This window comes from Pantherophis guttatus, chromosome 2 (genome assembly GCF_059756535.1).
Source record: "Pantherophis guttatus breed Tessera chromosome 2, ASM5975653v1, whole genome shotgun sequence".
NCBI lineage: Eukaryota > Metazoa > Chordata > Lepidosauria > Squamata > Colubridae > Pantherophis > Pantherophis guttatus.
Window position 1 is genome coordinate 33546144 of NC_142064.1, and position 14958 is coordinate 33561101.

General features: G+C 40.4%; 1 protein-coding gene across 1 annotated transcript in view; it reads left to right on the forward strand.

The window, feature by feature from the left end:
• Positions 1-14958, forward strand: part of SERINC5 (serine incorporator 5) — a 44474-nt gene that overhangs the window by 25478 nt on the left and 4038 nt on the right. The window contains exons 6-11 of the mRNA XM_034441047.3: positions 1272-1483; positions 3622-3717; positions 4280-4406; positions 5445-5511; positions 12441-12480; positions 14642-14789. Coding sequence (XP_034296938.1) covers positions 1272-1483; positions 3622-3717; positions 4280-4406; positions 5445-5511; positions 12441-12480; positions 14642-14789 — 690 coding nt within the window. The remainder of the gene's footprint in view (positions 1-1271; positions 1484-3621; positions 3718-4279; positions 4407-5444; positions 5512-12440; positions 12481-14641; positions 14790-14958) is intronic.

Genomic DNA, 14958 nt, shown 5'->3' on the forward strand with positions numbered 1-14958 from the left:
GCAGAATCCTTCACCTGCCATGCCCCCCAAGCCACACCACGCCCACCAAGCCACGCCCACAGAACCGGTAATAAAAAAAAAATTGGATTTCACCACTGTCCTAAAGTAAACTTTAGATTATCTTAAATCAACCATTTTAATTTGCATAAAACAAAACTGTGTCTTTTTAGCCATATATATGTTTCACCATATTGATCACAAGTTAATCTTGTGTACGTATCCCACATACCTTACTTTAAATATTGAAGACATAACACCTTTTTAGAAATACACATCTTATAAGCTGAGTTGGGAAGTCACCTGTCTGTCCCCAAGTTTTACTTCTCATTTCTCCAGCAAAGGTTAAGAGAAACCTAACTTTAGGATGATCAGTAAAATGCATGGGACCATGCTCTTGGACAGTGAAATAAGTTAAATATTACTCAGTAATATTGCTGGTATAACTAGACACAGTATAAACTAATAAAATGCAGTTATCTACAGTAAATGCAACCAACTGGTGCAGAATGTGGCCGCGCGGGGGACCCCTCTCCTGTGCGAGCTGCATTGGCTTCCGGTGGACTTCCAGGTGCACTTCAAGGTGTTGGTGATCACCTTTAAAGCGCTCCATGGCTTAGGGCCGGGGTACTTACGGGACCGTCTTCTGCCACCAATTGCCTCCCACCGGCCAGTTCGCTCCCACAGAGAGGGCCTATTCAGGGTGCCGTCGGCCAGACAATGTTGGCTGGCGACCCCCAGGGGGAGAGCCTTCTTTGTGGTGGCACCTACCCTCTGGAACAATCTACCCCCAGAGATACGAGTGATCCCAGACCTCCGGACTTTTCGTCGGGCCCTTAAAACCTATTTCTTTCAGTTAGCTGGGCTGTCCTGATTTTATGGTGGGTTTTTAAAATTTGAAATTGGTTTTGAATTGAAATGTTTTAAATTATGGGCCAAACTTTATTTAATTATTTTAAATCTATTTTAACTTTTGTGTACAAATGTTTTACTTTGGCTGTTCACCGCCCTGAGTCCGATAGGAGAAGGGCGGTATAGAAATTTGAAAAATAAATAAACAAACAAACAAACAAATAAATAAATAAATAAATAAATACCCTGTAAATTTAAAATAATAATTGAACACTTGTGTCTAAAGAACAATATCTTTTTGCATAAAGAGTTAATTCTTAATCCACTTCACAAAGGCCTAATGAACTAATCTCCTTTGGGAGCTTGTAAATCATTTGTTTTTCTTCAAGTTTAATGTGTAATTGCTTTTCTTTCTGAAACAGGACATCTGGCACAAAGCACAATCAACTTTGGTATGGCTCCTTAGCTCTTGTGACTCTCGTATTGTATTCCGTGGCTGTTGGAGCTCTAGTTGTGATGGCTGTCTTTTATACCCGTGCTGATGGCTGTACTTTTAATAAGATCCTGCTTGGCGTCAATGGCGGCTTGTGCTTGCTTATTTCAGTGGTAGCCATTTCACCTTGTGTTCAAAACCGTAAGCAAGCTTTCTTTTACTGTCACTCTGGACTTGGTTGCTTGGAATTGGAGGTCATTTCCTAGTCATATTCAATCCTTTAGTTTATCAGAAATCATAATCTGTGAAAAAATAAAAAGATTGTTCAAAGAAGGTCAGATCATAGGACCAATAGTAGAAAAAAAAGGCCTCATATTCTGTCTGGACAAAGTGAGCCTGTTCATATCCTCTTAACACTGAAACTGCAAACTAAAACATTGCTTTGTTTATAAAATGCAGTAGTTGTAAAGCATAGGCAAGTTTGATTTTATTGCTTTCATTTTAAAAATCTTTTTCTGCCACAAAATAGTATTTATTCTGAAGTAATGGAGAGACCCACCATAAGACGTAAATCTGGAATTACTAACTGCCATATTTCCCAGCTTTCAAAAACTCGATTGAATTTCAGGTTTTTTTGGTCTATCACCCATGATCTCTGACATATCAATTGAAACCTCTTTGTAGAAGGGAATCAATGTATATCCACTGGTGGTTTTGTCAGTCCACTCATGTAAAGTTCCCCATGGTAGTCAGGTTACATCATGGTGGTATCTCAGTGGGGGACAGCATGTTTTCCATGAAGCTGGTCCCAAATTCAATCCCTGGCTTCCAACTCTTAAAAACCACTAAACAGGAGGTCATATAAAATACCTCCTCTAAAGAAGTAGACCATAGCTACTCAAAGTATGCTTAATTTGCATAAATTTAATTAAGGCGATTTCTTACATCCTATTCCTAAGGGAATGTATGCATTATTAATTACTATCCAGATAACCCTATGATACACTAAAATTAAAATCAATTCTGATTCAATATATTCTATATATTGAATATAAGATTCAAGAGTTCTATTGTTATCTGTCTTGTGGAAAGGAAATATTTATTATTGGGATTGGGAATTCATAGCCTAGCACTCCAGATTTTTCATTAAAATAAGTAGTAGCAGGAACTGAAGATTGTTTCAGGGGTTGAGAAATGGTGAAGAAACAACTTTCTTTTTTTATATATTTCTGTTTATTTATGTTTGGAATAGTCCAGGAATACACAGCCTTCTTGAACCTTGGGTTTTAAGTTGCTGAAGACTATATTTTAAGAAATGAATGGAATGAGTGAGGCAAATGAAAACATTTTTTTTTTTACTGTTAAAATGACTACTACTCAATATTTAATCATTTCCTTTGGGTCACATTCCCTTTGGGTAGAGCCGAGGTGGCGCAGTGGTTAGAGTGCAGTACTGCAGCTACTTCAGCTGACTGCTAGTTCAGCAGGTCAGCAGATCAAATCTCACCGGCTCAAGGTTGACTCAGCCTTCCATCCTTCTGAGGTGGGTAAAATGAGGACCCAGATTGTTGGGGGCAATATGCTAATGCTAATGCAATATGCTAATATGCAATATGCTATATGCTAACTTTGTAAACCGCTTAGAGAGGGCTGTAAAGCACTATGAAGCGGTATAGAAGTCTAAACAATAATAATAATAACATTAAAAATTTCAATCTTTTGTTAATATCTGAAGAGATTCTGAGGGATCTAGAACCCGTCCTTTTGAAATCAAAGAGATTTCTGTTAGTCACAATTGTTTGTGTTCATTGATTTCTAAACATGACTAAATCTCTATTTAAACTATTAGTGCTTGGTATATGTTTGTTTTCCCCAACACCCCTTCTTCTCAGTGTGGTTATTCTGGGGAAATTAAAGTACATGTTTGTGTGTTAAACTGAGATTTAGAGTTCAGGTTTAACTTGAGTTTTCTCAGCTGTTTGTATTTTGTCAAGATTCACTTTATTCTCTTGAACTTTTAATGCACTTTGGCTGACAGAAAACATAATTCAGGAGCTGAATTATTTGTCCCTCTTTTGATGGACTGGCAGAATAGCAGGGAGAAGTAATTTGAAGGGTTTGTCATAACTTTCACAGAGATCTAATCCTCATACATTTTGTTCTGTGACTAGGGTTGGATCTATGGTTCCTGTTTCTATTCAGCTAAAGCACTCCTTCTGTCCACGAAGGGGAGCCCTGAATTTAAGATTAAAGGTCCATGAGCTCAACAAAACATTATTTACAGTGTGAACCTTTTTACCAAAGAAAAGTCTACAGATGTATCCGTTTTAAAATTTCAGGTCAGCCTCATTCTGGTTTGTTGCAGTCAGGCATTATCAGCTGCTATGTCATGTATCTCACTTTCTCATCTCTTTCAAGCAAACCTCCAGAAATCAGTAAGTTATCTTGAATTAAAAATCAACATATACATGTGCACCGATCATCTATGTAAAATTACCCTTCTCTCAACGTTGTACTTTCCAAATTACGTTGCCTGTGCTAATTGGCAATTCTGAAAATCCAGCGCACCTTGAAATCACCAGACTGGAAACTCCCAACAACGCCACCAAAAATGTATTGTGTAAGATGTACTACTTTATATCAATTAATACATCTAGTTAAAGAGAAAGGAATTGCAGCAACTTTATCTTGTAAGTTATCTCTTAAGATGTTTAAATCACAATCAGTTTCAATATTTTCAATTTGTTTGTTTTTAAATGGAATAATTTTTATTTTTAGAATCAAAAGAGGGAATCAATTCTGCTTCCTCCAGCAGCCCTCATACAGTTCAGAAATCGGCTGCACAGACTTAGAAGATTTTCCACAAATTAAGAGATGCAGGAAATTTGAGGGAATTTGAAAGACAGGAACAAGCCATTGTCCAAGCTAAAGCATATGTAGATAATTGGATACATGAAATATAAAATTAATTGTGCTAATTGTAGGCTCTCTTTCAAGTCCTAGATGAGAATCAAAATAATAAAACAATCTGTGTGCCTGACTTTGGCCAAGGGCTGCAAACAGATGAAAATTTGGTGACTGGGCTGGGAACTACAATTTTATTCTGTTGCATTTTATATTCCTGGTAAGTCATCTGTAATACAATTTTATGCAAATAGACAGGTATCTGTTTACTTCTCAGAGGGGAGCAACTATTTGACAGCTTTCCGCAATAGCTTGTTATCTATCGAATTATATATATTATTTTAACTTTTATTTAAGGAATTGAAAAACACTTAATTGAAAAACTACAGGTAGTCATTGACTTGGGACCACAATTGGAATCAAAAGTCGCTAAGCAATGCAGTCTTTAAAAATCTTCATATGACCAGATCTGATTTTATGACCATTTTTATTGAGGCTGTTAAATGAATCATTAAGCAAAGCCAGTTTCTCCAATTGTCTTTTCTTGTTGGAAGCTGCTTGGGAAATTTGCAGCAACTTTTGTAAATATCAGCTGATTGCCAAGAGCCCAAATTGTGATCATGTGACCACAGGGTAATACAACTGTTATAATTTCAAGGATGGGTTGTAACTTTTTCTTAGGCTTTTGTAAGTTCGAACCATCATTAAATGGTCATAGGTCAAGGAATACATTTAGTATACAAAGTACATCTCCAACTTAATTTTCATTGCTAAGCAAGGCAGTTGTTAAGTGAATGGTGCCTATTGCCACTGCCTTTCTTGCCATGGTTGTTAAGCAAATATCTCTAGTTGTTAAGTGAATTGTGTGGTTCTTAAGCGAATCCAGCTTTTCCCATTGACTTTGCCTGTTGGAAATCCACTAGAATGGTCACAAATGGTAATCACACATGAGCCCAGGACACAGCAGCATAAATGCATGCCTTATGCAGTCTCCCAAGAACCAGATACGATTGAACAGAAGGGGAAAAAAATGCTAGAATAGACCACTTTTATCAGGTTTCTATTGCTTTCCCCGAAAGAGGCAGCTTACATAAATCAAGGCTCTTTCAACTTCAAGGGCTTGTATGTTAAATTTAATCCCATAGGAATTGGCATCTTGTTGAAACTTTTATATGTTGTTATGAAAAGAAAATATCCCTTGTACATCAATATATAGTATTACTACAGACCCATCATTCCTTTCTGTTTTTTTCTCCAGTTTGACCTCAACAACACGAGCAAGCTCTGAAGCACTCAGAGGGATATATGTAACACCTGAAACTGAAGTGAGTCTTTATTGTCATACAACCCGTTGCTGTAGCCCAAGGGTGTCCAACCTTGGCAAGTTTAAGACTTGTGGACTTCAACTCCCAGAATTCCCCAGCCAGAAGAAAGTATGGCTGATTGGGGAATTCTGAAAGTTGAAGTCCACAAGTCTTAAAAGTTACCAAGATTAGACACCCCTGCTTTTAGCTAAAAACAGGTGGCTTCTTGGTGAGACATCCACACCTACAATAGTCATTCTTCCCTTTCCCTTTAACCTTTTCTCTATTTTCTGATTAGCTTTTAAAGTGACCAAGTCAAATCAGAACAGATTCTTATTTCATTCCAAAATTGAAGGCTATTGAATTGCCACTTTAACATAGAAGCTTCACCAAACAAGGTAGGCTGAGAGATCACCATATTTTTTGGAGTATAAGATGCTCCGGAATATAAGACGCACATTAGTTTTTGGGGAGGAAAACAAGAAAAAAAAATGCTGCCTCTGCTTACCAGCATTTATCAGTATTCATCTGGCTAGCATCCTTACAGCAAGCAGCCTGGTAAGTTTCAGCACGTTATCACAGCCTGATTTAGCACGAACAGCTGATTGGCAGTTGGATCGGCATCCCGGAATACCGCCAATCAGGTGTTCCAGGCTGCAGGGATCGCCAGAGCCCATCGCCACCTCTGCACATCGCATTTTTGGCCTCCGCACGCTCTGTTTTAGACCCGTTCCAGGCTGCGGGAATCACCACAGCACATTGTTGCTGATCGTTGCCTCAGAGCATTGTGTTTTCTGCCTCTGCATGCCGTTTTTGGCCACCGTGCATCGCATTTTCAGCTGGTTCCAGGCGGCGGAGATTGCCACTGCTGCCTCCTGGAACTGGCTGAAAATACAATGTACGGAGGCTAAAAACAGGGCGTGGGGAGGCAGAAAATGCTATGCACGGAGGCCAAAAATGCAATGCGCAGAGGCGGCGATCAGCGGCAATGTGTTGTGGTGATCCCCGCAGCCTAAAACGGGGCGTGCGGAGCAGGGTGGGTTCTACTTACCTTTACTACCGGTTCACAATGGGGCCACGCGCGCACGCTTGCTTTGCTCACACGAGCACACGCTCTTGTGCGCATGCGCAGAAGCGTTCTGATTACTTCGGGGTCAGTGGGCAGAGCCTTCCGCCAGTTTTACTACCGGTTCTATAGAATCAGTGTGAACCAGCGGCAACCCCACCACTGGTGCGGAGGCCGAAAACGTGACACACAAAGGCTGAAAATGGCCGAAGGGTGGGGGCCAGTGGGTGGACGGGTCTTCAGCAACATTTGGTGTATAAGACGCATCACAATTTTCACCCACTTTTAGGGGGGGGAAGTGCATCTTATACTCCAAAAGGCATCTTATACTCCAAAAGTTACCATACTTTTCTGATAAGATGGTCTCTTTTTCTTAAGTCTTGTTGCCTTATTGGCATGATGCCCTCTTCCTCTCCCCTGGTGAAACAGAAATCTACATAGTGAAGCTTCCATATTAGAGCAAGTCTACAAATGCAAATATGTAGTTTGGCTACATTTCATGGTTAGTTATTCTAAAAGTGAGCCCTACTTTGATGTACGGTAGCAAATAACTATAAGATAAGGTTATAGTGTTGTGTTCCTTCAGGGGAAATATTTGGATTCAGAGATTATAACAATGTAACAAATGATCCCACAGAGTTGCATATTTTCAAGTTTTATCATCATATTTTTTAAATATTTTGTTCATTTGCTACTTACTGTCTATTGAAGCTCACCTAGAAATTTAACAGAGTTTCACATATTACGAAAACTAGAGTTTTTGCTGAGGAGGATTCTAAATATCGTAGATGAAGGCTGTTTGCGTAGAAGAAAAAAACAATAGAATACAGAGAGATGGAAAATACATTTTACACTAGGGTGTATGTGCAGATACTGATTGTATTAGTGGTTTGTAGTCCGTTCTATGTTATATGAAGTTACATATAGAGAAAGAAGAAATAAATGCAGCATTATAATTTCAAGGAGGTTAAGCCACAATATTCAGAGTCTTGATATAACCTGTGCTGCTTCATATTTCCTGGGCAAGTCAACTATCATACCAACTATCTGTATCTTGGTCTGGCTTATATAAACACAATCAAATGCAAACACAATTCGGTTTTTAGTATCTGTTGCTGCCAACTTGTTTGAGTTAACAGAAGATCTAAAACCTGTGTTTATGTTAGTATCCCACCAGTTGCTACTTTTTGCAGGTGCTACTGAAGTGTTAGCATTTGAAGAGATACTTCAAAAAAGGCCTCAATGCAGGGGTGAAATCTAAAATTTGTTACTACCGGTTCTGTGGGCGTGGCATGGTGGGGGGGAGGGTAATGTGACGGTGGGCGTGGCCAATTTTTTTTTTTACTTTAAAAAGTATTTTTCTACAACCTTAAGAGGTTGCAGGAAAAAAATGCTTTTAGAAGCCTCTGACGATCCCAGCTGAGCCGTGCGATCATCAGAGGCTTTTTTTTTCTTTTAAAAGCATTTTTTCGGCCAAAGAGGTTGTAGAAAAAATGCTTTTAAAAGTAAAAAAAACAGCCTCTGATGATCACGCGGCTCAGCTGGGCAAGGGGGGGACACAGGGATTTTTGCTACCGGTTCTCCGAACCACCTACCGCCATCGCTACCGGATCAGGTGATCCGGTCCAAACCGGGAGCATTTCACCCCTCCCTCAATGTCTTGTCTGGGATATTGGGTATTAACCTATTTTAATGCTTTCCATAATGTTGCTGTCATTGTTATCCTTTCCATCTCATTTGGACCAGCAGCAATGTCCAAGTTGCGACATGTGGTATCACACATTTGCCACTTCAGACAGTGCTACCAGAAAGCAGTGTTCTTGTGCTAAGCAAGAGCCAGCACAGATGGATGCTGTCTGGGACAGTACGAGCTGCACGGGAGAGCTCAGAAATGTAGTACTGAAGTGTACCATAATAGCATTATTTTTAGATCATTTGCTCTTAAAGAGCACTACAAGAACTATTGTAGGGAAACATAAAGAGAAGACTAGCAGCAGGCAACTAATTGTAGGTCTCATTCTTCCCTGTGACAGAAGCTCTTTTGTCTCCTGATTAGAAATGTAAACATAATTCTCCAGCTGCTTCTTTTAAATAGAGAGGCTTTCTTGCATCTGAACTTGACTGTTAGTCACATTGTGAAGGACTCTTTATATGCATGGCAACATTGCTAACTGCATCTCGCAAGGATTTCCGAGACCAGAATATTTGCTAAACATAACTTTTTACACTGCTATTTTGGTTTTCATATTTATTTGGAAGAACATAATTAGAGACTGCCAAAATTAAACACGTGCATTTACAGGATATATTTGCGTGCTGTAATAATCATTTGTCAAAACTGAGGCATATTCTTTTCCTTTAATAAATATTTTATACAGATTTTTTTTAAAAAAATAAACTTTTCTTTAAAATCTTTAAACTTTTCTTTATAATACAGTGGGGCAAAAAAGTATTTAGTCAGCCACCAATTGTGCAAGTTCTCCCACTTAAAAAGATGAGAGAGGCCTGTAATTGTCATCATAGGTAGACCTCAACTATGAGAGACAAAATGAGAAAACAAATCCAGACAATCACATTGTCTGATTTGGAAAGAATTTATTTGCAAATTATGGTGGAAAATAAGTATTTGGCCAGTATCAAAAGTTCATCTCAATACTTTGTTATATATCCATTGTTGGCAATGACAGAGGTCAAACATTTTCTGTAAGTCTTCACAAGGTTGGCACACACTGTTGCTGGTATGTTGGCCCATTCCTCCATGCAGATCTCCTCTAGAGCAGTGATGTTTTGGGGCTGTCGCTGGGCAACACGGACTTTCAACTCTCTCCAAAGGTTTTCTATGGGGTTGAGATCTGGAGACTGGCTAGGCCACTCCAGGACCATGAAATGCTTCTTATGAAGCCACTAATGCCCTTGCTGATGGAAGGAGGTTTGCACTCAAAATGTAACGATACATGGCCCCATTCATTCTTTCCTGTACACGGATCAGTCGTCCTGGTCCCTTTGCAGAGAAACAGCCCCAAAGCATGATGTTGCCACCCCCATGCTTCACAGTAGGTATGGTGTTCTTTGGATGCAACTCAGCATTCTCTCTCCTCCAAACACGACGAGTTGTGTTTCTACCAAACAGTTCTACTTTGGTTTCATCTGACCATATGACATTCTCCCAATCCTCTTCTGGATCATCCAAATGCTCTCTAGCAACTTCAGACGGGCCCAGACATGTACTGGCTTAAGCAGGGGGACACGTCTGGCACTGCAGGATCTGAGTCCCTGGCGGCGTAGTGTGTTACTGATGGTAGCCTTTGTTACGTTGGTCCCAGCTTTCTGCAGGTCATTCACTAGGTCCCCCCGTGTGGTTCTGGGATTTTTGCTCACCGTTCTTGTGATCATTTTGACCCCACGGGGTGAGATCTTGCATGGAGCCCCAGATCGAGGGAGATTATCAGTGGTCTTGTATGTCTTCCATTTTCTAATTATTGCTCCCACAGTTGATTTCTTCACATCAAACTGCTTGCCTATTGCAGATTCAGTCTTCTCAGCCTGGTGCAGGTCTACAATTTTGTTTCTGGTATCCTTCGACAGCTCTTTGGTCTTCACCATAGTGGAGTTTGGAGTGTGACTGTTTGAGGTTGTGAACAGGTGTCTTTTATATTGATAAGTTCAAACAGGTGCCATTAATACAGGTAATGAGTGGAGGACAGAGGAGCCTCTTAAAGAAGAAGTTACAGGTCTGTGAGAGCCAGAAATCTTGCTTGTTTGTAGGTGACCAAATACTTATTTTCCACCATAATTTGCAAATAAATTCTTTCCAAATCAGACAATGTGATTGTCTGGATTTGTTTTCTCATTTTGTCTCTCATAGTTGAGGTCTACCTATGATGAAAATTACAGGCCTCTCTCATCTTTTTAAGTGGGAGAACTTGCACAATTGGTGGCTGACTAAATACTTTTTTGCCCCACTGTATGTATATTACAAAATTACATAGCTAACTCGGCTGGATTACTGCAATGCCCTCTACATGGGGCTGCCCTTGGGGTGCACCCGGAGGCTTCAACTGGTCCAGAATGCGGCCGCGCGGGTTGTTACGGGAGCCTCCCGTTACTCCCATGTAACACCTCTCCTGCGCGAGCTGCACTGGTTACCAGTGGCCCTTCGGATCCGCTTCAAGGTGCTGGTCTTGATCTATAAAGCCCTACATGGCATGGGCCCGGGATACTTGCAGGATCACCTCCTACCGGTCTCCCACCGCCCAGTGCGGTCACATAGGACTGCCCTCCTCCGGGTGCCATCCGCCAGACAATGTCGGCTGGTGGCCCCCAGGATGAGGGCATTCTCGGTGGCCGCACCGACCCTCTGGAATGAATTACCCACCGGGCTTCGGACGGCCCCCAACCTCCGCGCTTTCCGCGCCGAACTGAAGACATGGCTTTTTCAGCAAATTCCCTGATCTGTTATGAGATTTTAGTTGTTGGGGTTTTTACATTTGGATGTTTTTAGTTTTATTTATTGTTATATGTTTTTTATTATGTGAGCCGCCCCGAGTCTTATGGGAGAAGGGCGGCATAGAAATCTAAGAAATAAATAAATAAATAACTACAGATAGTCCTTGCTGACCGACCACTTGTTCAACAACCATTCAAAGTTGTAAGCGAGTGAGACTTAACAATTTCAAGGACTGCGCCAGTCACAGTGTCCCTGCAGTCAAGTGATCATGACTCAGGCACTTGGCAACTGGCTTGCACTTAACAACAGTTGCAGTATCCTGTGGATACATCATTATTTGCGACCTTCCCTGCTGGCTTCCCACAAAGTCAGTGGGGAAACTGGCAGGAAAGATTGTAAGTTGCTCCTGCTCCCGCCACTTTCTCTCCCAAGGAGTCCTTGGGCAACAGAGTGAGCAGATGACTAGCTGCCCTCACGCATGACATGCACACACATGGCTCAGGGGCTAAGACACTGAGCTTGTCAATCAGAAAAGTCGGCAGTTTGGCGGTTCGAATCCTTAGTACAGGTCTCCTGCGTGAGCAGGGTGTTGGACTAGATGACCTCTAGGGTCCCTTCCAACTCTGTTACTGTTACACACCCAGCCCACCTACACTCAAACCGTGCCCTGCCACACTTGCACCATATGCACACAGCTCCACTGCAGTCGCACACCACAGAGCTGTGCACCTCTCAGCCTTGCCACACGCATGTTCTACAGCCTGAATCAGGGAAGGAATGCTGCACTCACGCTGCACTCATACATCACAGCACTCCCTCCACCACTCGGCCACACTCCATAGCACTCCCCTGCCTGCCTGCCTCCTTGCTAGCCACCGAAGGAAAAGCTTGTGACAGGGACTTACAACTTCTTGCTGGCTTCACCATTGACTTGGTTGAAAGCTAATAGGAAGTCACAAGTTCCTGGAACCTGGCAACAGACTGGGGCAATCATGTGGTGTCTCGCTTTGTGACCACATTGCTTAGCAATGGAAATTCCAGTCTCAATTACTATCATTAAGCAAGGAGTACCTATATGTTGCTATTATAAAAAAAACAATCTCTGATTTCAAAGAAAAAAACTAAAAGAGCAAAATCCATTCTTTGCAAGCATATATTTCAAGCTTTTTCTTTTTCTTTTTAATGTAAGCTATTGACGAAAGAAAAAGTTGCCAGTATAAAAATCATGGCACCATGGTCCTTTGAACGAAAATGAAAGTACTTCAGAAAGACTACAACTTAATTTGATTGGTTTTAAGTTCACTGTACAGTGAATTTAATCCAGTGTTGTCCTTTTACTAATAATGTTTCATTGAAATATTTTGAGGAGTATCAGTATTGACTTACTTGTTTCTGAATTAGTGGAAAAAACCTTTTGGTTTTGTGTCTCTGTTATAGATAGCTCGCTGCTGTTTCTGCTGTACTCCTGATGGAGATGGTAAGAATTGCCATTTTTTTTTCTTTCGTGCAGATTTGTATTCTTTAAAACAGAGAAAGCTGGAGACTGTGCGTTCAAGTCACGCCTTAGCCATGAAAGCCAGCTGGGTGACTTTGGACCACTTACTCTCTCTCAGCTCAACCCACCTCACAGGAGGAAGGTGTGTTGGATATGTTTGCTGTCTTGAGTTATTTGTAAAAATAATAATTATTAATAATAATAATTTATTTAGCGTATGGCATACAGCAATCTACAAATGCTAGACACAATGCAGTCCTGACAGCTTAAATTGCTAGTTCATTCTGTTCAACACTTGTGTGCTTATCCTAGTTGCACCACAGGGGGCAAACTAGCTTACACCAGCTGACTAGAGGCGCTTGGATTGCTGGCTCTGCTGGGCTCCCCTTCCTCGTGTTCCATTGCCTCGCATCTGACCAGGTCCAGCACCATCTTGCGTTCTCCGCACACATGAACACAGCTAGGTTTTTCCCGCTGAAGTGATATCCATTTATCTACTCGCAATATTTCATATTTTCAAACTGCTGGGTGGGCAGGAACCGGGGAGCAAGCGGCAGGAACTCACCCCATCTTGCGGAGCTGGGCTTGAACTGCTGGAGTGCAGGCCATTTCTGGCCAGCAGTTTCAGTGTCATTAAGCTGCTGCACACCGCATCCGCTCAGGATATAAATAAATAAACTTGAGAACTGTCATGCTACATTTCTAATTCTGATTACCTTTGAATTTGATTGGTTTGTAGATTTTATAAGTTTAGTTTAGTTTAATGTGATTTATATGCCGCCCTATCGCCAATGGACTCAGGGCGGCTCACAACAATAAAATGCACAATTGCACATTGTTTATACAAGTTGATAAGTGCTATCAACTTCTATAAAAAGTGCTATCAATTGCTATAAAAATGTTTCATCATGTTTTAAACATACACAGACACAGAAATAGATTCTTTTTAAAGCTGCAGTTAATAAATTATGATTATTAACAGAATTACTATGATTTATTTTTTTGGATTAGTCTGGAGTTTTCAGCTACCAGTTATTTGCCTTTACCAGCAAGACTTGAGTTTTAAAGGCTACATGGGATGTTAGTTTATCACATATTTGGAGTGGGAGAGAGCCTGTTTGGAGATATGGCAGCATTTTCAGAATCTTCAAATGCATATAGAATCTCTTAAAACATGAGTATTAAAAAGATTTCTTTGAAAAGTTATTTTTGTCATCTTAAAGCACTGCAGTTTTTCTTTTTTAGATTTGCTTCTGTGTGTGGAGAAAAACCATATAACCACACAAGAAGCATAAAACTTGAAATATATGTTATAACCACAAGCATGTTGATTACAGACACAACTTTAAAAAGAACATATCTGTGGATGGAAAATAGCATTTTCATCCCATGTGTCAGTGGAATATATTTTCTTCTGGAATTAATTATAATAGATTGCCATTAAACTGAGAAGAAAATTCTCAACAGTGAGAAGGATTGCAGTTCAGTAGTAAAGTTTGTATTCTTGTGTCCTTCACAAGTGAGGAGAATATCAAGGCCAGGGAGAAATCAATATGAAAGCACATATCAAACAGAAGAAGAGCCACTTCAGATAGCTTCCTTTGGTTCTCTTTCAGTCAGGATGCTTGACCGTACTATCAATTCTCAAGGTCACGAGTCTTAAGCTCTTGATGACTGTATTCCTTGACCAAAGACCAGCAACTATACTAAAGCAAAAACTAAAGCAAAAATATTCCTATAGAAAAATAAGTATGAAAGGGGACTAATTGAATATGGTTAGTTTTAGCATGCCACTTTAAGAATGGATTCCTGGCCCCAATCTTTTTAGTTGAGTTTCAGTCAAAGCAATCCAACTGGGTTAACTGAAAAGTAATCCCAGGGATTTTTCCCAGGTAAGTGTATATAGTATGCGGGTGCAAAATGTTTCAGAATTGAAATGACCCTGTTCAAATGCAAAATGGCTGTATAAATTTTTTCAGAAGTGTTTTGAGGTTAAAACCGCTGTCGCAGGGCCATTCCAGGCTTAAAACAGCTCTTTCAAACTCAACACTGGGTCATTTTGCATTGTTAACTTCATTCTGAGTATATGTTACTGATTTAGATCTAAGTATATTATATTTCTCTTTATGTTTGTTCTACCCAGCTGAAGTTGAAGAGCAAATTGGGAAAAAAAGCGGTCAGAGAGTAATTTATGATGAAAAGAAAGGAACAGTATACAGCTATGCTTATTTCCACTTTGTATTCTTCCTGGCGTCTCTTTACGTGATGATGACTGTTACCCATTGGTTCCAGTAAGTCCCTTGAAAAAAATGTACAGTTTGATGTTACGTTGTGGGAACCCCTCTGGTCTCTTTCTCCAGTAAGCTCCTTCATAACAGCTCCAAGGCAGTCTAGCCTCCTGGAGAAGAATTTGGGAGGACTGCATGGAACCTAATGGGGTAGAAATGAAATTACTCTCCT